The 25,946-nt window shown below is 45.3% G+C and overlaps 2 protein-coding genes across 5 annotated transcripts in view; one reads left to right on the top strand and one right to left on the bottom strand.

Moving 5' to 3' along the window:
• The window catches only part of SERINC3 (serine incorporator 3), a 379,749-nt gene that overhangs the window by 342,017 nt on the left and 11,786 nt on the right, over window positions 1-25,946 (bottom strand). Inside the window, exons 8-10 of one of the 2 annotated variants that reach the window (XM_004272883.3) lie at window positions 25,221-25,401; window positions 23,444-23,671; window positions 20,064-22,790 (exon numbers count right to left, since the gene is read on the bottom strand). In XM_004272883.3, coding sequence (XP_004272931.1) covers window positions 22,652-22,790; window positions 23,444-23,671; window positions 25,221-25,401 — 548 coding nt within the window. In that variant the 3' untranslated portion in view covers window positions 20,064-22,651. Of the gene's footprint in view, window positions 1-20,063; window positions 22,791-23,443; window positions 23,672-25,220; window positions 25,402-25,946 lie in introns of those variants that run through there. The other variant, XM_049698706.1, reaches the window with a different exon arrangement.
• Window positions 269-17,470, top strand: TTPAL (alpha tocopherol transfer protein like). Of its 3 annotated transcripts, none has more exons than XM_004272881.4 (5): window positions 269-387; window positions 5,659-6,118; window positions 9,180-9,373; window positions 10,534-10,644; window positions 12,762-17,470. In XM_004272881.4, the coding sequence occupies exons 2-5, from the start codon at window positions 5,674-5,676 to the stop codon at window positions 13,038-13,040; spliced, it is 1,029 nt and encodes a 342-aa protein (XP_004272929.1). In that variant the 5' UTR covers window positions 269-387; window positions 5,659-5,673; the 3' UTR covers window positions 13,041-17,470. The 3 variants fall into 3 exon arrangements, with proteins under 3 accessions (XP_004272929.1, XP_033289662.1, XP_049554669.1); XM_033433771.2 differs by lacking the exon at window positions 269-387 and adding an exon at window positions 398-598; XM_049698712.1 differs by lacking the exons at window positions 269-387; window positions 10,534-10,644 and adding an exon at window positions 398-598.

Here is a 25,946-nt window from a genome sequence, read left to right as displayed (position 1 = left end):
TGAGATGATGGATGTAAAACACCAGGTACATAGTTAATATGTTCTCGGAAAACAGCAGTTTCTTCCCTTCCTTCTCTGGGCCTCAGCTTCCTCATCTATACCAGCTCAACCTGGTCGTGCTCCCTGTGCCTCCCAGCCACGCTCTTCCCAGGCTCAGGTCCCACCGCGCCATCCCGGCCGCCAGGTGGGGACCGAAAGCCGGCAGTTCGAGGAGATGTCGCACATGCGCACTCGCGGGCGGTGCCCCGCCTTCCAACGCTCTGCGTACGTCACTTCCGGCGCGAGCGGCCGGGCCGGCCGGGTGGGGAGTGCGGGTCGGTTCTGTGCGCGCTGCCGGACGAGGCTCCCGCCGCCGATTGACCCGCGCTCCGCCCCGTAGCCGGGCCGGTGAGTGCCCGCGAGCCGGTGTGCCCCGGGGGCCAGGGAGAGGGACCCTTGAGAGGGAGGGACGACCGGAAGTGGGGCATCCGAGAGAGACCCCAGGAAATGGGGACACCTGGGGAAGGGGTGACAGCCGGAAGTGGGGGCCTCGGAAGGTGTCGACGGGACGTGGGGTCTCTGGGGCTTCAGGAACGGTGATTCCTGACCTCTTCTTGGGGTAGGACGGGAAGGAAGGTGATGCTCAAAAAAATGATAGGCTCCAGGTGGGGAAGATTCCCGGCTTGACCCTAACAAATGGTGTTTGCACCCATCTGTATGCCCACCCATCAATTCATTTACCAGACTGTGACTGGGTCCTGCTCTGTGCTTGATACTGCCAAGGCCCTGGAGATTAAACAGGAAGCTCTAGGTGCAGCGTAGAGCCCAGTGTGGGGCTAGATACATCCTTGCTCTGCCTCACTAGGTGTGTACCCTTGGGCCCTTATCCTCACATCATCCGCTAGTATTTACAGAGTACCATCATGGGCCAGGCACTGGGGATAGCAGTGAACGCGGCAGGCAAGTTGTCTGCCCCCATGGAATTTACATTCTAGTGGGCAGTTTCCCCCTTTGTAAACTAGGAACAGCATTAGTGCTCTCACCAAATATTGTGAAGATTAAACAAGAGATGGATGTAACGTGCTTATCCCAGTACTTGATACATGGTAAAATGCTCAAGTACATATTATCTCTTTTCATCATTCCACTATGAGTTAAATTTTATAAGGCAAAGAATTATATTGTTCATTGTTGTGTGCCCAGCACCTGTAAGCACAGTGCCTGCCACAGGTGATCAGTAATTCTTTGATAAATGAATGGATGGGTAAAACTGGCTTGGAGGAGTTTCAGGTAAACACACAAGACACTGACCTGCATTTTCTGAAAGAGAAGTAGGAACTCAGTGCTGTGGAAAACGGGAGAGAGTCACCCTGAGGGAGTCAAGGAAGGCTTCGTAGAGGAGGTGACATTGAAGCTGGGCCTGGAAGGTGATGAGTTGTCTGGTTGAGAACAAATGAGGCAAGGAAATTCCAGGCAGAGGTATCAGAAATGCATGAGGTGTTCCAAGAATGGTGGGTCATTAGTTTGCTTTGGCTGACATTTCATGTGCATTGAGAGGGGGAAAGGTGGGAGACAGGCTGGAGAGGGACGTTGAGGCTAGGCCTGTAGTCCGTGGATGCTACAGTCTATCTTCTGGCTAATTACTCGATTGGGATTACAGGCATCTGTTGGTGACTGCCAGGAAAACAGAGCCCAGGGTGGGTCCTGTGAACCATGATTGTTGATCTATTCCTCACTCAGCATACCTCCCGCCAAGCAGATGAAACTCATCCAACAAATATTTATGGAGCACAGACTGTGTCTGACACTCTGTTAAGTGCTGGGTGGGTTTAAGGTGATGAACAAGACAGATGTGGATGTTGTGCTCAAATTGCCTACAGTCGCAACAGAGAAGCGCTATGCGGAAGAGCTCCTGCAGGGGTGAGGGGAGCTCCTAACCTGGCCCGGAGTCAGAGAAGGCTTCCCGCTTTAAGCACCATCATCCCTCACCTGGATTATTGCAGTAGCTTCTAAATGGTCTCTTTGCCTCTGTTCTCACCCTCTTACAGTCCATTCTCAAGATAGCCCAGTGATCTTTTTGAAATCTAAATCCGATCATGTCAGTCTACTCAAAACCCTCCTTGACTCCCACTGAAGTCAGGGTAACTATGCTCTTACTGGCCTACAAAGCCCAGTACCAACTGGGTCCCCAGTTCCTCTCTAAATTCATCTGCCAGTATTGTCCACCTTGCGCATTTGGCTCTTGCCATACTGGCCTCCTCCCTGTTCCTTGAAAAAGCCAGGCATGGTCCTGCCTCAGGCTTTGCACTTTTTCTTCCCCCAGAATGGCTTGCTCCCTCATCTTCATCTTCTCACACATGTCACTTGGGTGAGGACTTCCCTCATCACCGTACTTAAAATTGCAAGTCCTATCCCCAGGTACTTGCAACCCCCTTGCCTCTTTTATTTCTCTCCATAGCACTTATTTTCTTCTAGTAATTGCCCCCAGTGCCTGGACGAGGGCCTGGTACCTACCAAGTGCTCAATATTTGTTGAATAAATGAAGTAGCATCTAATGGGCACCGAAGGGTGAATTGGTATTGGTCAGAAGCACTGGAGGATGAGCATGCTAGTCAGAGGAAACAGGATGTGCAGAGGATAAGAAAACCGCCTTCGGGAGGAAGTGAAAGAAGCTGGGTGAGGCTGGAGGTTAGAACGCAAGGAACAGAGTGTGCAGACCTAAGATTTAGAGGGGGTGACCTGGTCACTGTGGCTGCCGTGGCCTGTGCAGAGACCCCAAGACGGTTCCTGCCTGCCTTGTTGAGTTCCGAGTGGGGCACCAGTGACAGCCCATGGACAAGAGCTTGGGCTTTGGAACGGGGCAGCCCTGCTGCAACCTTATTCCTGAAATATCTAAGGCAGCTGTGTTATTTTGTTTTGTTTGTTTTGTTTTTTCCTTTAATAGGTGTGTTAGTTCAGACCTTCCAAGAAGCAGACACTAGGATGAGATTAGACATGCAAGAAATTTAATGGCAGCAACACATAAAAGGGAGGGGAACTGGAGAAATCAGGGAGAGCTTCTGATAGCGATTTGAGGCCAGTCCCTGTGCCGGAGGTTTGGGCAGGAAGTCTTGGACTGCACTGTGGTTCCAGAAAAGATTCGGCCAGGCAGATAGGGAGTCCTTGAGGCCTGTCCAAGGAGTCCTACGTTTCACTCAGTCATTGGCCAGGGACAGTCTGTGGAAAGTGTGCGTCCACTGGATGGTGGATCCGGAGGGACAGCAGCTGGGGACACCCATCAGTTATGTTCCACCCGACAGGAGATCTGATCAGTTTCACGGCCGCCATGCTAAGTCACATGTGGATATGGTAAAAAATTTAACAGTACAGTAAAGAGTCTCTTTCCCTCTCCTTAAATGTCCAGTGTCTAGTTCTGTTCCCTAGAGGGAACCATGGTTAACAGTTTTCTTGTACTTCCTTCCAGAAATTTTAGGTGCATTCACAAGTATATATGCATATATTTTTAAAATGTAAATGCAAGTCTTTTTTTTTTTAATTGGGGTATAGTTGCTTTACAATGTTGTGTTAGTTTCTGCTGTACAGTGAAGTGAATCAGCTGTATGTATACATATATCCCCTCTTTTTTGGATTTCCTTCCCATTTAGGTCACCACAGAGCATTGAGTAGAGTTCCCTGTGCTATACAGCAGGTTCTCATTAGTTATCTGTTTTATGCATATTAGTGTATATATGTCAATCCCAATATTCCAATTCATCCCACCCCCCCTTCCCCCTTGGTTTCCATATGTTTGTTCTCTATGTCTGTGTCGCTATTTCTGCCTTGCAAACAGGTTCATCTGTGCCATTTTTCTAGATTCCACATATATGCATTAATAAACAATATTTGTTTTTCTCTTTCTGACTTAACTTCTCTCTGTATGACAGTCTCTAGGTCCATCCACGTCTCTACAAATGACCCAATTTCGTTCCTTTTTATGGCTGAGTAATATTCCATTGTATATATTTACCACATCTCCTTTATCCATTCATTTGTCGATGGGCATTTAGGTTGCTTCCATGACCTGGCTATTGTAAGTAATGCTGCAATGAACTTTGGGGTGCAGGTGTCTTTTTGAATTATGGTTTTCTCAGGGTATGTACCCAACAGTGGGATTGCTGGGTCATATGGTAATTCTATTTTTAGGTTTTTTAAGGAACCTCCATACTGTTCTCCATAGTGGCTGTATCAATTTACATTCCCACCAACAGTGCAAGAGGGTTCCCTTTTCTCCACACCCTCTCCAGCATTTATTGTTTTTTGTAGATTTTTTGATGATGGCCATTCTGACTGGTATGAGGTGATACTTCATTGTAGTTTTGATTTGCATTTCTCTAATAATTAGTGATGTTGACCATCTTATGTGCCTCTTCGCCATCTGTATGTCATCTTTGGAGAAATGTCTATTTAGGTCTTCTGCCCATTTTTTGATTGGGTTGTTTGTTCTTTTGATATTGAGCTGCATGAGCTGTTTGTATATTTTGGAGATTAATCCCTTGTCCATTGCTTCATTTGCAAATACTTTCTCCCATTCTGAGGGTTGTCTTTTCGTCTTGTTTATGGTTTCCTTTAGATGCAGGTCTTTTTTTCACACTTTTCTGCAACTGCTTTCTTTTTCCTTAACGTGTCAATTCATAAAGATCTGCCTAATTCCTTTTCACGACTGAATAGTATTCCACTCATATGGTAATATTATTTAATATTAACAGTCTCCAACTGGGTGATGTAGGTAGTATTTCCAGTCTTTTGCCATTATAATCAATACTTGTAACAATCATCCTGGTGTGCATATTTTGCACACACATACAAGTACATGTCCTAGAAATGGAATGCTGGGCCAAAGGGTATGTGTTTTTTTTTAACTGAAGTATAGTTGATTTACAGTGTTTCAGGTTTACAGCAAAGTGATTCAGTTATACATATATATCTATTCTTTTTCAGATTCTTTTCCATTAACAGGGTATTATAAGTTACTGAATATAGTTCCCTGTGTAGGTCCTTGTTGTTTATCTATAATATACACAGTAGTGTGTATCTGTTAATCCCAAATTCCTAATTTATCCCTCCCCCTCTTCCCCCTTTGGTAACCGTAAGTTTGTTTTCTGTCTGTGAGTCTATTTCTGTTTTGTAAATAAGTTCATCTGTATCACTGTTTTAGATTCCACATACAAGTGATGTCATATGATACTTGTAAGGGTATGTGGTTTGAAATCTTCATAGATATTGACAAACTACCCTAAAGAGGCTATGTCAATTTATTCTCCCACCAACAGCAAGCATATCAGAGGACCTGTTTTGCATTTTTGCTAATCTGAATTTCAAAGGTGTTTTAGTTTGCATTTCTTTAATTACAAGTCAGGTTGAGCACCTGTTCATACCTCTGTGAGCAAGGCCAGTGTGTTTGATGAGGGGTGTGTGCGTCCTGCTCTAGCTGCCTGGGTGCCTCTGCGGAGATTCTTCCTTCATGCCGTCTGGGGCTGGGCTTGGGCACGTGGTTCAGATACTCCTCCAGTCAAGAACCACTGCTCTGAGGTTCTTGGCTTGACAAAAATCGTCTCTGCCCCCCTCCCTCGTGCTGCTCTCTGATTTGGAATGAGCGGTGCTGGGCTTTCTCCACATCACGCAGGGCTTCTGTTTTTGCAGGGATCCTGGGAGCTAATGTCAGAAGAAAGTGACTCTCTGAGAACCAGCCCTTCCGCGGCCTCACTTTCGGAAAGTGAGCTGCCGCCGCCCCCCGCACGCACCGGCTATGTGTGCTCGCTGACCGAGGACCTGGTGGCCAAAGCCAGGGAGGAACTGCAGGAGAAGCCAGAATGGAGGCTCCGCGATGTCCAGGCCCTCCGGGACATGGTGCGCAAGGAGTGCCCGAACCTGAGCACCTCCCTCGAGGACGCCTTCCTGCTGCGCTTCCTCCGAGCCCGCAAGTTTGACTACGACCGGGCCCTCCAGCTCCTGATCAACTACCACAGCTGCCGGAGAAGCTGGCCCGAAGTCTTCAACAACCTGCGGCCCTCGGCCTTGAAAGAGGTCCTGGCTTCCGGATTCCTCACTGTACTGCCCCACACCGACCCCAGGGGCTGCCACATCCTCTGCCTCCGTCCAGGTACCACCCTCACCGTCTCTGGGGGTGGGGCGTGGGTACAGCTTGGGATGCGTCTGCTCAGCGCCCTCTCTCTCTTTCTTATTCCCTTTTGTCCCCTCCTTGCCTTAGTCAGGACTCTTATATATATATATATATATGTACACACACACGTATATATATTTATTTGGTTGTGTCAGGTCTTAGTTGCAGCGCGGGCTCCTTAGTTGTGGCATGCAAACTCTTATTTGCGTCTTGCATGTGGGATCTAGTTCCCTGACCAGGGATCGAACCCAGGCCCCCTGCATTGGGAGCATGGAGTCTTATCCACTGAGCCACCAGGGAAGTCCCAGTCAAGGCTCTTTTGATCGAAAGAGAACAAAACCCTGCTCTACCGGCTTAAGACAAAAGGGAGGATTTAGTCTAAGGAGATGGAAGCACAGCACCAGAGATCTGAAGGAACATGGCTCTTGCCGGGCCCAGGAGCCAAGACCCAGAATCCAATTCATTCCCCCATCAGGAACTAAGCCCGCCATTCTCCCTGTCTCTGCTTCTGACTGTCTGTCAGTCTGTGTGTCTCTCTGGACCACATCTCTGCTGCCCTTTGCACATCTTCCTCACACTTCTGTCCGTGGACTGGCTTCTGCTCCCTCAGTACACCCCTCAGCTCCCAGGTTTACCTGGCCACCCAACTAAGTTCTTTCAATGCAAATTCCAGATTTCTAGGGTTGGGAATCTGGTGGGCTGAGAAAGCGACCCTGGTCATCGTGTACAAGCGGGGCTGCCAGGACACCCCCCCTCAGCTCCCACCCTTTCACTCCTTAGTGAGCACGTGAGATACAGATATCAGTGAAAGGGTCTGGGCTGGGCAGATGCCTGGAAAGGTATCTGCCTACCACGTGCCTCCTCCGTCCTCTCCGCCCTCCCTCTGCTTTGTTAAGCCCTTGAAAGTATTCACTTTAGATTCACTTTCAGATCTCAGCACTGCATGATGGTAATCGGGACACCTGGCATTTCTTTGGCACAGTAGTTTTCAACGGAGGCACCTCCCCCTGCCCAGAAGCATTTAGAAATGCGTGGGAACATTTTTTTGGTTGACACAACGACCGAGGTGTCCTAGAACTCAAGCCTTCTGATTCTTCGTCCTCTTCTCCTCCCTGACACCAAATGCATTATAAACTCTGGAGAGTTCTCCACTCTGCCCCCAACCTCAACATTTTCCATCAGAGCAGAACTGAAAAGAAAATGTGAAAGTGAGATTGCTGTGTTCTTCTTCCCAAGCACGCTGGGAACATGAGAACCTGCTGACTGCCCTTTCTGCTCATGCATACAAATGCCTCTGGAAACTGATGCGAGTGGAAGCGGCAGGGCACCTTCCTCTGCCTGCAGGCCCCACGTTGCCACTTCCTTTAGTCCTTTACCAAACCCTTTTGGTAGACTACACCACATTCTCTTGAGCCGTTACTGTGTACCAGGCACAGTGTTAACTGCTTTGCCTGCCGTTTTCGGTGCTTTCCAAAATGAGGGGCGTTCATTTTAAAATAAGCAATGCGGTGGAGACGTCAGGGCACCAAGAAACCTAGGAACCAGTCAGCGAGAGTTTCTGTTCCTCCTCTGTGCTCACCTCATACGAATAAACGGAAACAGTCAGATATTACCACACTGGTTTCACCCCTTTGCTTGTGTGGTTTGAACTCTTTGCTCGTGTGATGGATTTTTTTCCCCCATATGTCTGCAGCAGGTCTGGATCCCTCCCCACCGACTCCACATTTTAGCAGGAGGCAGATACAGATTTTGTTCTTAACTAGGTATTGGCTTTGCCTTTTTATAAGCTCTTTTGAGACATATGTGATTGAAAAGGATGATAGCCAGTTATGTAGAAGCAGGTTCAATTGGCAGCAACATCAAACAACAAGCTGGCATAATTTTTGGACAAAGGTTTTTTCATAGGAATTTTGCACATATCACAAATCCCATTGGTGGCAATCCTGTGGAGTTTTTTTCTTCTTTTAATATTTATTTATTTATTTATTTGGTTGCACTGGGTCTTAGTTGTGGCATGTGAACTCTTAGTTGCGGCATGCATGTGGGATCTAGTTCCCTGACAAAGGATCGAGCCTGGGCCCCCTGCATTGGGAGCGCAGAGTCTTAACCACTGTGCCACCAGGGAAGTCCCCCTGTGGAGTTTCACCTTTGTAAGAAAGAGACACTGAGATGTTAGTGGATTTTCTTGAGAATGGTGGTTAACACTCAAAAGTTGTCCTTTTCATCTTTTCCCCAAAGAGAGAAAGACTCCTCGATCATATGGGGAACATTAAAGGAGCATCCAGCCTAGAAAGGGGGATTTGCTCAGACAACAGCATTGGAAGGCCATCTCCACCTCTGCTGTCCTCAGTCTGGGCTTCATTCTCAGACCAGCTCTTGCCTCATGGGGTCCCTGAGTCTCAGGCTCCCAGCCTCACCACTACAAGAAAGAAGAGAGATCTTCTGTTTCCAAAGGGCCAAGGTCCCAGAATTGAGTCCCCATGGTTCTGCTTGACCTGGCTTGGATCACATGCTTGTGGCCAGGAGGTTATAATACCCGTATTGGCCAAGCCCAGCTTTGGACCCAGGAGTGAAGTCCGTTTACCCAAACTGTATGGCTAGCATGGGAAGGGGTAGTTCCCCAAGGAAAATCAGGGTGGTCTCATGAAGATAAGGGGACTTGTGATGGCAGAAGGTGCAGATGTCCATGAAGCCAGTATTGTTATCCTATCCTATGTATGGGATAATATGTAGGCCCATGGTGAGAAGGTAACTTGCCCAAGGTCACACAACTAGTAAGATTCAAACCCCCGCATGTGTCTGACTTCAGAACTCACTGTTTCATCCTCACCACTCAATTGCATTTCCATTTCAGAATGTGCTGCTATGTTTGGAGTTAAGAAACATCAGCTACCACTTAGAGATCTAAATAGTCATGCCAGTAGAATTCTGTCTTTTCCATTTTTAAACAATAGTTTTAGGAAGGAGATAAATCGTAGCCTGTCTGATTACTTGTTTGTGTTCATTTCTGTAACATGCTGTCCATCTCTTATGACCTTAGACAGATGGATCCCGAGCAACTATCCAATTACCGAAAATATCCGAGCCATATACCTGACATTAGAAAAACTCATTCAGTCTGAAGAAACCCAGGTGAATGGAATTGTAATTCTTGCAGACTACAAAGGAGTGAGCTTATCAAAGGCATCTCATTTTGGCCCTTTTATAGCCAAAAAGGTGATTGGCATCCTTCAGGTATGGCCCCTGTGTGTCGTGTGCCTGTCCTGTCCTGTGGCTGTTTGGTTTCCCCAGGGCCCTGTCCACTTACCTCTAATTCCACCTGATACACAAACCCCACCTCCTCTCCACAGTCAGAACAATAGAAAAGCATTATGGGAAGAAACGTAAAAGTCCAATTCACCACTCATTCTCATCAGGGTCTCCAGTAGTTTCTAGGCAAGATCAGCTTTAGGGCAAGAGTCCAAAAAACAGAGAAATGCTCTCTGCGCTTTTTTTTTGGTACAGAAGGCAGAGAAATTCTCAACAAACGAAACTGAGAAGGTTTCTGCTGAAGTGATGGAACCTCTCCTCCTTTCTGTGGGACCTGGGCATTGGGAGCCCTGTTGGGCTGTTTTGGTCAGATGCTTTCACACCTCATGTTCTGTGTTTCAGAACTCAAGTCTCTGGGAACCATAAAGTTCCTTACACACCAGTAGTGTGTGAAATGGTTTGCACATGCAAAGCACTTTTTTTTAAAAATTGAAGTATAGTTGATTTACAATATTATGTTAGTTTAAGGTGTACAGCGCAATGATTCAGTATTTTTATAGATTATACTCCATTAAAAGTTATTACAAAATAATGGCTATAATTCCCTGTGCTGTGCAGTATATCCTCGTAGCTGCAAAGCACACTTACAGTCTTTATAACCCATTCAGTCCTTCAGGGAATCCTCTGAGATAGACAAGGCAAGAATTATCTTTCCTTGTTGAAAGGAAACCGAGACCTTCAGGATGTAGCCTGGCCTGCGCCTCCCAGCTCTGGCAGGTTTGGAGCTTTGTTCTGACCCAGCCCGTGGGGTGCTGCCTCCCATGAGCTCTGGAGGTTCAGCGACACCACGATTCTCCTCAGTGGTGTGTTTGAGCCACTACTGCACACCAGGCTGATTATTTAAGCCTTTAAATGTCACCTCTGGTCATTATCAGAAATGTGAATCCTGGCTTTGAGACAATACTTTGGCTTTCCTTAGCTTCCACTCTTCTTTGCAGATTCAGGTGTAAGGATAATGCGTTTGGATCAGTGGTTTTCTAGTCCCGTATGATGATCTGGGGGACAAAAAAAAGTTCCCAGGCTGTGGTAATGGACAGTTTCCAGATGCTCCACAGGTTCTAACACCCCCTTCCCTTCCCCCACAGGATGGTTTCCCCATTCGGATAAAAGCAGTCCATGTAGTGAACGAACCTCGAATATTTAAAGGCATTTTTGCCATCATAAAACCGTTTCTGAAGGAGAAAATAGCAAACAGAGTAAGTGATGATCCTATCGACTTAAGATACTTCAATTTTTTTTTAATGCTGCCTTTTTTGTGACATCTATAAATTTATTGTGATGACAGTAAACTTAGCGTATTATTCTTGCCCTGGGACTACTGATTTGGAAAGTGCAAGGTTACAGATAAAATAAATGAACACTCCTTTCTGTGAGGGGGAGAAGAAATTAATGAGAATATAATATTTGCCAGTGGAGAGAGCAGAACTAGGATTGTTATAGTAGGAACGTCCCTGCTCTGTGAACATTTAGACTTTTTAATATCCTGGCCTGGGCATTGTGAACCAACATTGTGTTTTATGTGTAAGAGGACATGGCAAAGGGTAGTCACTGGGCAGGTAGTTAAAAAGAGTCATGTCAATTTCTTTCTTTTTTTTTTTTAATACATTTATTTATTTTTGGCTGTGTTGGGTTTTCGTTGCTGTGCACGGGCTCCTCATTGTGGTGGCTTCTCATGTTGCAGAGCACGGGCTTCAGTAGTTGTGGCACGTGGGCTTAGTTGCTCCACAGCATGTGGGATCTTCCCGGACCAGGGCTCGAACCCGTGTCCCCTGCATTGGAAGGCGGATTCTTAACTACTGCACCACCAGGGAAGCCCGGCAATTTCTTACTACAACTCCTTGGGCTTTAAAAATGCTATTTAAGCCTTTCCACTTACCTAAATTGTGGTCTTGCTCGTAGTTTGTGGAGTAAATCAAGGTTTATGAGATCTGTGAGTTTTTAGTTTAATTCTTATTTAAGAAAGGATAGATGTCACTTTCAAAGACAGTCTTCTTCTCTGACCCTGAAGAGCCACTTCTCTTTCAACTTTTCCCAGGATCACGATTGAAATGTGGTGGGTGGTATTTTTCTCCTTCTTTCCTAGGCCTGGGAACATGGTTCTGGTCACTCAAATATTCTTGAATTTTGTTCTCTTTTTCAAAGAGGAAACATATAGAGAATCTCAAGTGTGTAAGCGAGGGAACTTAAAATCCAGATCCAGATTCCCAGGCCCTTTCCCTGAAGATTTTAACTCATCAGTTCGGGGATGGAGCCCAGGATCTATGCTTTTAAAATCTCCTTAGGTGATTCTGATACATGGTTAGGTTTGAGAACCTCTGATTTAGTGGCCTCCCTACCTGGGTTTGAACCCATGTTGGTTCCTGGAGCTCCCATTTGGAACCTGCTTTTACCAAAGCAGCCTTTGGAAGAGGTCTTTTACATCTGTGAAATGACCTTATTGGTGGTCCACAATCTTGTTCACTTGGTCCTTCGTATGTTCGTTCATTCACTCAAAAATATGTTTTGATCAACTACTCTGTGCAAGTATGTTCTCGATGAACAAAACAGACCAAAATCTCTGCCCCCAAAATCCTTCTCATTCTAGAAAGAGACACAGACGATGGATTACATATGCTATCTAGGATAAGGATGTGCTAAGTGCTATGGAGAAAAATAAAGCAGAGAACGGGGACAGTGGTTGCTGGAAGTGGGGAAGGGGTTGTAGTATTCAACGGGGTAATTAGAAGTGGTGTCACTGAGAAGCTGGCGTTTGAGCAAAGACTTGAAAGCAATGAGGGAGTGAACCTTACAGTGATCTGGGGGACCCTGAGATGGGAGTGGCCTGGGGGAGCAGCAGGGGCAGGTGGTGGGAGTGGGAGGCAGAGGGGTAACAGGGGCCAGGTTGTGTGGGCCATCGTAGGGAGTCCGGCTTTTAGTCTGCGTAACGTGGAAACACGGGAAGCTTGTACATATTAGAGGAGTGACTTGATCCGACGCATGTTGAAAAGTGCTTAGATCGTGGTGGGACAAGGGTGTGAACACAGAGACGAGTGAGGAAGCTGTTGTAGGAATCCAGGTAAGAAGGGATGGTGGCCTGGTACCATTAGGGTGGCAGGGAAGGGCTAGAATTCCGGATGCATTTCCTTATACCCCTTACCAGCCAACAGGATATGGGGTGTAAGGAAAAGAGGATTAAGGATCCTCAAGCTTTTCGAGGAACTGGGTAGAGTTGGCATCAACTGTTCCTTTATTCATTCAACAGATATTCGTTTGAGCACCTCCTGAGTTACTGGTTAACCTAAGGACGTGTGTGCTTTCCTTTCATCCTCTGTAGTTTTTCCTTCATGGGTCTGACCTGAACTCTCTCCATTCAAACCTTCCAAGAAACATTCTCCCCAAGGAGTACGGGGGCACGGCCGGAGAGCTGGACATCACCGCCTGGAACGCGGCGCTGCTGGCCTCGGAGGAGGACTTTGTGAGGGAGTTCTGCCAACCTGGCCCTCCCTGCGACAGCATCCTGGGCCAGGCCTTGCCGCCCGAGGGTCTGAGCCCAGAGGCGCCGTGTGATGACTCCATGCGGGCTGTGAAATCACAGCTGTACTCCTGCTACTAGCCAGTCCCCTGTGAATGTCACCATCTTTAAAACCTTTTCTTCTTTCTTTGGAGAGGTCCAAGGAGAATTCGAGGAGCCACGGATTGTCTTGCTCCTTGTGACAGAACTGCAGCGTGGAGGGAAAGCCTGTAGGGCTCTGAGGTACGCCGCGGGGTGAGGCTTTGGTTACTTGAATGACTCCTATGGAACACATGGAGAAAGCTCCCCCAGCGATTCCAAACGTTTGGAATCCCAGTGTGCAGCCCTTCATCTGAAGCCGTATCTGGTTTTGACACAGCTCAAAGCAAGAAAAATCAGGACCAAAGTTCACTCTGATTCCACGTTCTAAGAGAAAACAACCTGATTGGCCAGTCAGCACACACCTATGAAACAGTTTGACCAAGGCTGCAAAGTGGCCACACGTGAGACAATGGGAGTTTGTGTTCTTCACATGAAGCCTAACTGGAGACCTCTGTGCTCATCAAGAAACTTGAAGTGTTAGTCCATCACTGGGTCTGGAAAGCACCTTCACTGAATCATGCGAGCACCCAGACCGAAGCAGCGCCTCCTGATCAACTTCAGGAGCCACGGACCTCACGGGCCTCTGGGATTCGTGGGTTGAATCTTGCAATAGAAACTTAAAGTTTTCCCAAACCCATAAAGCCTTAGGCCTGGTTCTCAGTGGAATCATACATGATCCTAGATGTACGTGATTTGACTCAACCTAAAAGACTGGCCTGTGTAGCTAAAAGAATTCTGGGGGCTTCCCTGGTGGTGCAGTGGTTAAGATTCCGCCTGCCAATGCAGGGGACACGGGTTCAAGCCCTGGTCCAGGAAGATCCCACATGCCGTGGAGCAGCCAAGCCCGTGTGCCACAGCTACTGAAGCTGCGCTCAAGACCCTGCGAGCCACAACTGCTGAGCCCGCGTGCCACAACTACTGAAGCGCACGCGCCTAGAGCCCATGCTCTGCAACAAGAGAAGCCACCGCATTGAGAAGCCCGTGTACTGCAACGAAGAGTAGCCCCTGCTCGCCACAATTAGAGAAAGCCCACGTGCAGCAACGAAGACCCAATGCAGTCAAAAATAAATAAATTTATTTTAAAAAATAAAATAAAATAAAAGAATTCTGGCCTAAGAATTAAGAGACCTGGGCCTCAGCTTTCTCATCTGTAAAATGAGGCTGAATGAAGTGATCCTGAGGGCCCTTTTGGCTACTACCGAGGTTCTGGGATTTGGTTTAGTGATTGATTGAACGTTAGACGTCAGTTTTCTGCCTAGAAAGAGGACTCTCTAGATACCAGTGGTTGGATCCTGTTTTTCTTAGTACGCCTGGGCCTTTCCAAGAGGGATGCGTCATTTTTTGGCCCTGCCTTTAAAGAAACAGTGGACTGAGCAATCCCCATTTTCTTTTCATGGTGAGGGTGAAACTTGAAAAGGATGGCCTTTGTGAGGGCAGGTGAGATGCCCAGAATCTTGGATGAATGCCTTCCATTCCTGAGACTCGGGGGTATATTTTAAACCGGGCAACGGTGAATGGTTAACTTCCTTGGGATTCTTAGATTTTGGCTTCTGGAAATGAACGCAAGGGCAAGTTATTCTGGGACCTCCACCCTCACCCCCTGCCACCCCAGCCCACTTGAGTTTCTCTCTCGTGTTCAGCCAGACTGAATGTTAGTTCTGCATTTCAGCACTTTAGACCCTTTCTGTCAAGAATTTAGCCTTAGCCCACGCATCAAATTAAGTGGTTCATCTGACAGCTTTTGACCTATTTCCCTTCATATTCATTCCATGCAAATGGTGGTGTTAAAAAGTGACAAGTGGGACTTCCCCTTCCCTGGCGGTCCAGTGGTTAAGACTCCGCGCTTCCAGTGCAGGGGGCACTGGTTTGATCCCTGGTCGGGGACCTAAGATCCCATATGCTGCGTGGTGTGACCAAAAAAAAAAAAGTGACAAGTACCACACGTTGTGTGTGTACCTTCTCCGTGCATCTGTTAGAGCAGCAGGCAAGGTGGATGGCTCAGTTAGGATTAGAACAGTCCTCTGAAATTCAAAGGCCAGTCAGGTGTTAATAAGCTGTTCATCTCTCTAGCACTTTTAAAAATGTCTGGAGAAGTTGTTGGTGGAAATAACTTACCTCATTAGTGCCAGTTCTAGGGAGAATTCTTTTCACCATAGATGCTAACCCTGGATGTTCTAGGGACCTGGCTGAGAGGGAAATGTCAAAATGCATACCCCTGGCTGCCTGTAGTCCCATCTGACAATGACAGTGTGACCAGCATTGCTGGAAAGGTCTAAATAGGACAAGTGGGATGGCTATAGTAGAGGGTTCAGAACTCAACTGCCTGGATGGGAGAGTTGCTTAGAGGCTTTCTTAGGTCCCAAAGAGGATAGAGTGATTAAAAAACAAAACAAAAAGGTTAGACATGAATCGTTCAAGTTTCCAAGGTTTAAACTGTGCATTGCATTGCTGGCCAATTGCCTTTGTCTACATGTCTTAACATAGGGATGACCAAGCTCACCTAGAGAAATTTCTCAAAGACCAGGAAGGATGTTGCCCTTTTCCCAGGCCTTCCCAGTTGGATCAGGGAGCTGTTTCATTCAGCTTCTGAAGGGAGTCAGAGCCAAGGGTTATCTACCTTCTGGAGCTGCTGTGTTTTATGTTGGCTCCAGAGAGATCAAATGGTTTGGGCACCTCAGGAGGTTTGAACCAAGCTGTGAAACCGGGACCTCCCTGGGTGGAGAACACGGTGGTCTCCACATGGCTTCACCAGGCGTCTGTGTGAAGTTGCCCCAGGCAGGGCAGGGGAATGACCACAGGCGCATGCTGGGAGCTTCACTCAGCAGTGAGGGCACCGCGATGGAGCAAGTAGTTGAACACCTGGAGAACTGTGAGTGTTCTCCTTCAGGGAAAAGTTCTGATCCATTTCACAAACACCTGAAAATGAACTTTTCCCGCAATTCCAGGTAGCATGGCGTAGGTAAGGGAAAGGAATAGTAAACCAGGAGACCCGAGTTCCAGCTTTACTTTGCCACGTGGCCTCAGATCAGCCACCAAACATCCCTGAATCGTCATACGATAAGGGTGTCTACACTCGGAGCTCTGAACCCTCTGCTCCTGGCATAAGAGGCTTTGTTCTTTTTCTCCCTGCATCTGGGTGATTCTTTAGGAAATTTAGGACTGAATGAACTGACACCTAAAGCTTCCAAATGAATCTGTAAGCTTGAGAAATTTGGGGGGGGGGTGCATGTTCTTCCTCTCTTCTACATAGAATTCTGGAAAATTGTGCCTCTTCCTGGAATCCTGTTCTACCTTCACAGCCAGAGACTGGAAGAAATCTACAGAAATAGCCCTAAGTGCAACCCTGGCTTCCCCTCTTGAGTTTATTTGCTCTTGGCAAAGGTGGCTTCAGTTCCCTGGTACTTCATCCCGCTTTCACAAGGAGCTGCCTGTCCTTAGAGGTTTATAGACACTTCAGTTCGCAAGATACTACATTTTTGCCAGAAATAGAGCCAGGGTAATAAGAGAGATTTTCCTGGAATTCCTATGAGATATTGAGCCTTTCAGAATTTTTCCTGAGTGGGCAGCTGCTTTAAATGCCATCTGATTCTCAGATCAGTCACGGGATTGCTTTTTCATTTGGGTAGCACCGCATTTTAAGGTGTTCCTTTGACACCTCTTCTTTCATTTAGGAAGTAAAATGTTCGCTAAGGTAATGATGTAAGTATGGCTGTCCCATGGCATGAGAGGTGTGGAGATAGCAAACGGAAACATACTGACTGTTCAGGAAAGATGTCAGTTCTGGTCATCCTTTTCGGTATTGGGATCTGTGAATTTTGTTAATCTGAAGTAAATTCCCTTCTGCTCTCCTGACTCAGAAATGGTTTGCTTGAAATACAAGTATTAAACAACATCAGATACAAGTATTAAACAACAATAAATATTCTTCCTTTATAGAGCTTGCTCCATGGGAAGGCCCAGGGTGATTTGTGGATGGAGATGCTAGTGACCTTTTTTCCTCTTTGCCAATTAGCTGCTTTTCCTTTCATTTTACAGGGCGCCATGTTTAGTTGGGCAGTTAAGTAGCTGCCATTGGGATTCTTGTGGATATGCCTCGGCCTCTTGGTATATCAGCTGGGAACCCGTTACAAGTGAAATACTTGAAAATTCTCTGGGGCCAAGAGCCTCTGACACCACTCTGAAGGGGTGAGAGGTGGACTAATTTTGTGACCAGACTGGGGCACCATTTTGGCCACTGGTCGCATTCCTCGCTTCAAACTGAAATTCAGTTTGGCTTCAAGCATAGGGACACATGGTGGTGGATACATCTACTTCAGTGTTTGTTTTGATCAAAAGTTTATTTTTCTAGTGCATTTTCTAAGTCAAAATGGTGAAAACATGTAATTTTAGTATGCATGACTGGGTCTTAAATAAAAATCTCTGTAAGGCTGTGTGTGGAGTTCTTCTGTGACAGTGGCAGTTTGGGTAAAGGTTCTGAGGGTTTATTCTTCAAGGTACACAGTGGCCTGGGCAGAGCCTCTTTCCTGGGGAGGCCGGCAGGGGCGCTGTGGCAGCACGTGCATTCTCTAGACCCTGGGCTGGCTGCCTCTGAAGATCACGTGCAGTGAGAAGACACCAATGTGAAGAAAAGAGGTGGAGCTAGATGCCCACAGTGATAGATACGCAAGCTTTTCGTTTCACAAGGCCCAGGCATGCTTCCCAGACTGGCCTTGAACCCTGACAGCTAACGATTCCTGAGTGTGGGCTGCGTATCCATCGTGTTAAGCACTTCACATACAAAATCTCATTGAATCTTCAAGCACCCTTAATGAAATAGTATTATTGCCCCTGTGGGGAAAGTGAGGCACAGAAAAGTTAAGCTAGCTTGCCCAAGGACACACAGCTAGTTAAGTAGCATTGGGATTCAAGGTCAGGCAGTGTGACTGCAGCTCACGATTTCCTCCTGATGGCTGGAGCCAGGCTGAGCAGTTAGTTAGCCCACAGACAGACTACAGAAAGAAGGAAGGTATTTTATCGTGAGAAAGTGTCAAGTTTAAAAACTGGCTTGTTTTCTGGCTTCTTAGAAAATATAAAGCAGAAGTTCTTAACCTCTGAGACCCAAGTTGTAACTGAACATTTTATTCTGGAAGCACCTGTAAGTAAACCCAATTCCTTGAGGGGTGACTAGGGTGTGGCTTCATCATCTCTGGTCCCATGCTGCTTAGCTGTTTCTCTAAGCTAATGGCTTCTTCTCTGCCCCCTATTCATCTCCCCAGAGGAGACAGAAGCTAGGTCCCCGTCTGTGTTGGGTCTGGTGTGTTGGTGATGGGTCAGTTGAGAAATACTCAGGATATCCATACACTTACTGTTGGCTTTTGATGATGCCAACAGTAAGTACTTACACTGCAACATACCAGCTCTTCAGGGCAGCCTTCTCTAAGGAACTTAGTCTGTTTCTCACATCTGGAAAGATGAAGCTAATGGCTCCAATCCTTTCTACCTCACAACAGTGTTAAAAGGATCAACTTAGGTACTTTACAAGCCACAGGAGTGATTTTCCATGTTATGAGTCAGCACTTCTGCTTTCTCTTGTAAAACACCTCTTAGTTTCCCCAGCACCCACTCCTCACAGTACTGGTTCAGCACTTCTATATAATCAGTGGCCCCAAATGTTTCATGTTATTGCATTTAAAGCTGGTGAGTAATAAAATCCTTTAGGGTACTACTTTTCTGGAAAAAAAATTTTTTTAACCAAATGTTCACTCTCTTATCTGATAAGGTGCTAGTACCTTGGGATACAGTGACCCAGTGAGGTAGCAGTTATTGCCTTTAGGGAGCTACTAGCTTTCCTTCATTAGTGATGCGTTTAGAGAGCCAGCTGGCTCCCCTACATGTCTCTAGGCAGTCTCTAGTTTATCTTGTCTCCTACATCCTTATGGGCCAAGGGAAATTGGGGTCTAATTGGAAAAAATCAAGCCCTGGGTTTGTTTCTCTGCTTTGCCTCTTACTAAGTACCTGTGGGCAAGACACTAACTTCTCTACACCTTGGTTTGATCTATAAAAGGGGGAGAACCATCAGCACCTTACAGGGCTGTAGATAATGTCTGTTCATTGCTTGGTACATGTTGCTATTTTGGGGTAGCTCTCATTTTTCTTCACCTGAGGCTATAGGCATCACGTGGCTTGAGTCATTCAGCAGTAATTAGGAGACCACTGAGTAGGCTGCCTGATTTGGGCTCCTAGCTAACAGGATGGATAGACAAACGCACAAGTGTAAAGAGATGAACAGCAGCTCCCATTAATAAGCGTAAGCCTGGCATCTGCCATCAATCCACAGAGATCAAATGCATGAGTCATATTACTGGATACTCACTTGAGCTTGACTGTGTAAAAAGAAAAATATAATCAAGCAGGACTTGGAGTGGACGAAGAAGCTCTCCTGGTTTAAATTAGGCCTCAGTCATGGTTTGGCCCAGAACATCAAAAAGCACTGAAAACCAGGTCTATGGCCGTTCTTTGGGAGTATCTTTGGTTGTCAAGAGTTTTATTTCCCATCCAACTGAGTACCTAGCAAGAGCAACCCAGACAGGGAAATCCAACAAGGGCCTGCCTATAAGCTTTCTCCCAGCTCTAAGCATGTAATTGGCAGCCACGATGTTGCCTTTGATGAATTCCTAGAGCACACTGCTGACCTCAAAGCCAGGGACCCCAATCTGCAACAGTGGGGGACAGAGAGGCCTGTTCATGGTGATAAGACACCAGGTGACTCTTCTGGAATGGGATAACACCATGAGGTCTGAGGATTCAATACTCCCTTGCTTTATAGTATAATCCTGGGCTTACCGAAAATACTGACGTATTTTATGCATGTGTATAATTCAGCACTCAACGTGTGTAATTCACTTGAGTCTTGAGTAAACTACTGGGTGTCCTAGCAACAGGCCAACTTTAACTTATTCTTAGGGTATAGCCAAGCAAAGCAGGGACACTGCCCTCTCGTTTTTAAAGAGAATTTGTTATTTCAAATTAATATCAAAGTTGTCATCATGAGAAGAAAATAAAACCTTTATTGGACTTTGTTACATTTACTTTACAGTTTAGTATTGCTTTTACCTTAAAGGACATAAGGTGGGGGATGGTACACGGTAATGTTCTGGAAGTTCAGGACCTTTAAGTCTTAAAACTGGCTGGCCCTGCTTTAAGGAAAATGAGGTGATTGCTTTTCAATGGCAAAGTAAGGGGCTACACCTCCCCGAACTGCCCCCCAAATCCCTGGCAACTTTATCTCTGAACCACGGCATAAGGTACTGGTTTAAATGGTGGTGGTTCCAACACTTCATATCAAGCCCTGTTTCCTGACCCCTCACCTACAGCTCAACTGATACTGTCCCCTCTATGTCCCATCTGTTTAATTCTGTAAGAACACCTCAAATCTAACCTCCACCAGATTATGGGTGAATATCTCTGACCTTTGACTATTGTCTGGTCTCATATTAGCCCACACGGAGATTAGCAGCTACCACCAGATGTGCTTAAAATGGGTTAAGCACCTTGCAAAGTAGTTTTACTCCCTAAACAATCTTTTGTACTAAGATAAACTTCCAAACAAAGGAAACACTGAGGCTCAGACAGATTGTCATTTGCCCAAGGTCATAAAGCATAGTATATACTCAATAAGTATTAACTGACCAGTCTGACTGATAGAAAATGGCAAAGCTTGTTTGCAAACCTAAACAGTCTGACTCTTAGCCATCTTGAGGGACCACCTCCCATCTTCTCTTCTAGTGCAAATTGTTCCTCCCCTTCCGGTTTTTCTCACCATATAAACGGAACCACCATACACTCAGGTGATTAAATCAGCATGACTCAGGAATCTACCTCTCCCCCATAGCTAATCAATTGCCAAGTTAAAATTTTTAATTACTCAGTAACTCTCAGCTGTCAGTTTCTCTCCATCCTCACTTTGACTTCTTTGTTTCAAATCTTATTATATGGACTGCCCCGGTCTCATGTCCCTAAATCCATTCTCCATATATCAGCCACAGTGACTGAAGACATCATTCATCCACGTCACTCTGAATATGTGAATATGTTCCCTGTTGCCCTCGCATAAGGTCCAAACTCTTCGGTGTGGTTTACAAAGCCCTTCGTGACCTAGTCCCTGCCCACTTCTCCCCTTTACAGCTTCACTGAACATGTTTTTTTTTTTTTTTTAATCTCCCTACCCTTAACATACCATTTAGTCTACCCTTCAGCAATGCCATTCCACTTCCCCATTTCTCTTTTATTAGCTAACTCCTAACATTTCTTGGCTTAGACAACACTTTTTCCAAGAAGCCTACCATGACACCCCAACCTAGCACCTCTACTTTGAGTTCTCTGCAATTCCTAAATCACAGCACTAATCACAACACGTTGTACTACCTGTCAGCTCATTATATCCTCCCCGAAACTCTAAGTCCAAGATGGCAGAGCCGCTGTCTGTCATGTTTAAAGGTGCATCCCAGAACCTGACAGGGCCTGGTACAGAACGCGCAGTAAATCTTCCCTGAGTGCACTGTTCTGTTCTACTGCCCTGTGTGCTGCCTCTCCCGAAAGCTTCCCGGCAGTGCTGACCTTCTCACTCATCTACCCAAGTGTCTTGCCCAGAAAAGATATTTAGTACCATTTCCAAATGAGTTCAAGACTCTACTCACCAGCCAGACCTTAAGTTTTAGAAGGAACAGGAGCATTCTGCAAGATGATTTATAAACCTGACTGTCCATATGTCCAAAAAAAAAGAAAAACATAGAATGGCTGCTAACTGATAAAAGCTGTTAAAGAAAGGGCCTTAAAAGCTTGTCTTTCTATTTTAATCAAATACCTTTATAGTGCAAATAATAAATTCACATGCATTATACTTTTACATACTCATAACAAGATAATTACACAGACTAAAGTTGCACGGTTTTCCCAAGTGAATCTTCAGTTTAACCAAACCTACAAAGCATTTAATTGAAATTAACATTTCTGGCAAAGCCACAGGCTTAAATCAAGCAGCATCAAGACTGTAGTATAAAAAAAAGTAAACGAAAAAACTCAAGATATAGAAACAGTAGCCATACCAGCAACCCCTCTTCTTGGGCAAGACCCACACATGTATTCCTCTCCCCAAGCACTATGAGTTTAAGGACTGAACAAAGAGCTTGTTTCACACAAGACTTTCACAGAAGAAAACTGTCATAGAAATGCATTATTATAATTACTATGCTTTTTAAAGATTTTGCAATAGAAATATATTAACGACAGCCTCAAATATCCAACATTTTTCTGTCTTACATGTTAAATCAAAGTTGTAGGAACCTAGAAGTCTTAATAAAGAACTCTCTTCACAGCACAGCTGTAGTTCACTTTAAAAAGCAAAACGTTCCTTTTACTCTATATCCTTACAAATAAACATAATATAGATATAAACGAAAAGTTCTGATCCTGCATCAAGCATCATTCACTCTTGCCCTCTGATATAAACCTGGATATAGTCTTATTTGCAGAGAGTTTGCTTAATATATTAGTTGAAGCAAAAGTAAAAGGGATGTGAGCTTTCAGCAAAGGAGACCTTTATGAATTTCAGTGTGTCCTTGGCACTCAGAGCTTCAGCTGAAGTCTCGACCGGTGAGGACGAGCGGAGCCACAAGGGTCCAGACGTAGAGGAGGAGGCAGACCCAGCTGGAACTGATCTTGACCCACACAGCTGGCCACTTGCTGGTCATGGTCTGGAAGTTTGCATCAGGGCTAAGAAAACAGCAGAGAGGTAGGTAAAGGAGCCTAATTTCAGCATTCAGCAGCCCCTCAGCAAAAGCTAAGATATGCTCCAGTGAAATTCGACTGACACGACTCCCTAGTAAGTTTCTAGAAGAGACTTGAGAAAGCTGTGATTTTTAGTTTTTATGAGCAGGGGACTCTGCCTCTCAAACAGCTTTTATCTTCTTGCCTGCATGAAGAACTGTGACTATTCCTTGCAAAAAGTTCTTCAGGAACATCTAGCTCTTCTACATATTGGTCAAAGTCTAGATTGAAATGACCTCCCTGAAACTCTCCTTCCTTACCACATGATTACTTTGATCAGAATACTCTATACGGACATCTCTAGACAGAGAAAAATCAGGGAACAAAGACAAGTCAGCTCACTTAATGTCATGATTTTCTCTCTCAAGTAACTCAAGTTTGGAAGGGCTTCCCGTGATTTTCACCGTAAGAATTCCAACTGGATTTCAAATGCAAGAGGAGAAAAAGTCAAAAGTATTTCAGAAAAGAGCACTGAACACAACTTCATTATAAGGGTAAAGAAAGGGGATTCTGAAGTCAGGACAATGGATGGAGACTTTACAGGCAACCCTGAGGGGCTAAGTGTTTTTCCCTCGATTCTCTCTCTCTCTGCCTCCTACCTGTACCAGTTGGTCAGGGTCATCATGATGTACAAGGAAGCCGAGCAGAGCATGAGGTGGAATATGGAGTAGTTGTACTGCACGCCCTCTCGCTCGTTGTCCACAGCCCGCCGAGGCCGTCCATCTTCCTCATCGCTGGCGCCGTTGGCAGTCGTATCACGGAGGATCACGCTGTCACTTCCTGACAGGGTCAGCTTGCTTACTTGGCTATTGCTGGCATTGCGAATGCTGGAGAGCGACCCCAAGAAGGTAAGTCAGAAAGGGGCCATTGGGCTTCGCTGGTGGCACAGTGGTTGAGAGTCCGCCTGCCGATGCAGGGGACATGGGTTCGTGCCCCGGTCCGGGAAGATCCCACATGCCGCGGAGCGGCTGGGCCCGTGAGCCATGGCCGCTGAGCCTGCGCGTCCGGAGCCTGTGCTCCGCAACGGGAGGGGCCGCAGCAGTGAGAGGCCCGTGTACCGCAAAAACAAACAAACAAACAAACAGACAGTCAGGGCTAACATCATACTTAATAGTGAAAGACTAAAAGCTTTGCCCCCAATATCAAGAATCAAAGGAAAACAAACAAAAACAGTCACAGACAGTATGAAAACAAATGAACATAGCTGTATGCCAATAAAACTTTATTTACAAAAACAGGAAGCCAGCCCAAAGGGCTGTTATTTGCCAACCCATATTTTAAGCAATCATTAAAAAAAGAAAAAAGGATAAATCTACACATTATGTGCAAAGCTGTCCAAATTATGACAAATTCATAGGCATTTCAGAAAGTATATATATTGTTATATAGAATGCTCCCAATTTATTTATTTATTTATTTATTTAGTGGTACGCAGGCCTCTCACTGTTGTGGCCTCTCCCGTTGCAGAGCACAGGCTCCGGACGTGCAGGCTCAGCGGCCATGGCTCACAGGCCTAGCCGCTCCGCGGCATGTGGGACCTTCCCGGACCAGGGCATGAACCCGTCTCCCCTGCATCAGCAGGCAGACTCTCAACCACTGCGCCACCAGGGAAGCCCGCTCCCAATTTATTTTGAAAAAATTAGATATCAAGTGATATAAATAAAATTATGTAACTATTTATAAAAATATGCATAATTATATAGATACAGATAGGTCAATAGACAGTAAGTATAAACAAAGGAAAAAACCCTGAAATAATATGTACCAAAATGTTAATCATAGCAGAGGTAAATTTAGAGGGAGGACCATTTCATTTCCTACTGTTCTCACTTAAGCTATTAATTTATATAAATATATCCTTGCCCATTTTTATTATTGCATATTTTAAAATTATTAAAGTAACATGCACTTATACAGACAATATCAATAAAAATGGGTGGGAGAATGAGTGAATACTGCTAACATAGGTTATATCTGGTGTCCTGGATTAACTACAGACTAACATTTCATGTATAAAATTCTGTAGTTGTTTAAATATTATTTACAGTGATCAGAAAATAAAGATTGTTTTAAAAAAAGATAAGCCAACCAATTTTCAGAGCCAGTATTCTAGCTGATCCAGAGTCAGGTAAAGGCTTTATCCTCCTATACAAAGGAGAACATATCTCTTAGTAAGCCTGGGAGGAATTATTTGATGAGAGGATTTACTGAACTTAAAGAAATGTACACAGCAAGGTAACTGAAGCAAGTCAATGACTTTAATAAGGAAGAGTTAAATTTTTGTAATTCTTCTCACTGTTTTTTGAAAGCAAAATAGCTTCTTCACTCTATTACTAACCTTCCTAAGAATTTTGTCCTAAGTACTTTTAAACTTACCTAGAATACAAAAGGGAGAGAACAAAGACGACCAGCCCAATAAAGTTCTCTTTATTCAGAGAAGGCCCACTCTGCGACGGTGCAGCAGGAGTAGGGGCAAGAGCAGTTGCATTTGCAGGAGCCAAGGTTGGTGAGGTCATGTGCATAATGATGCTCAATAGGCCAGGGTTGCAGGAATGATCTGAAAATGAAAAACTGTTTATATCTTTCAGTATAACTCATCTTGGTCCAAAAGGATTTGAGGGGTGTGCTATACATCACTCATTCGTGATTTAAAACATAGGAATGCTACACTTCAAAGAACCTGCAACTGGGCAGTCAGTAACGCATCTGTGTTGCAACTACAGACTTAGTTTTAGAAAAAAGGAAATGAAACTACAACAACAAAGTATTTGTCAAATATCATAAATGTCAATCTTGATTTCACTGGGTTTGAAATTTAACTGGCAAGTCTTTTTGGCTCTATAGTTGTGTTTAAAGCACAAGTTTACACAGACTTAGAAAACAAACTTATGATTACCGGGGGGGAAGGGATAGTTAGGGAGGTTGGGATTGACATGTACACACTGCTATATTTAAAATGGATAATCAACAATGACCTACTGTATAACACAGGACATTCTACTCAATATTATGTAACAACCTAAATGGGAAAATGTATAACTGAATCACTTTGCTGTACACCTGGAACTATCAAAACATTGCTAATCAACTATACTCCAATAT

The sequence above is a fragment of the Orcinus orca genome, chromosome 16, assembly GCF_937001465.1.
Source record: "Orcinus orca chromosome 16, mOrcOrc1.1, whole genome shotgun sequence".
Lineage (NCBI taxonomy): Eukaryota > Metazoa > Chordata > Mammalia > Artiodactyla > Delphinidae > Orcinus > Orcinus orca.
This window is presented reverse-complemented; position numbering and strand designations above follow the sequence as displayed.

Excerpts from the sequence above, each read along its gene's own strand:
- TTPAL (XM_004272881.4), top strand. The coding sequence starts at position 5,674 with ATGTCAGAAGAAAGTGACTCTCTGAGAACCAGCCCTTCCGCGGCCTCA. Across the intron at positions 9,374-10,533 it reads AGGTGATTGGCATCCTTCAG|GATGGTTTCCCCATTCGGAT; the intron begins GTATGGCCCCTG and ends CTTCCCCCACAG. Across the intron at positions 10,645-12,761 it reads AGGAGAAAATAGCAAACAGA|TTTTTCCTTCATGGGTCTGA; the intron begins GTAAGTGATGAT and ends CATCCTCTGTAG.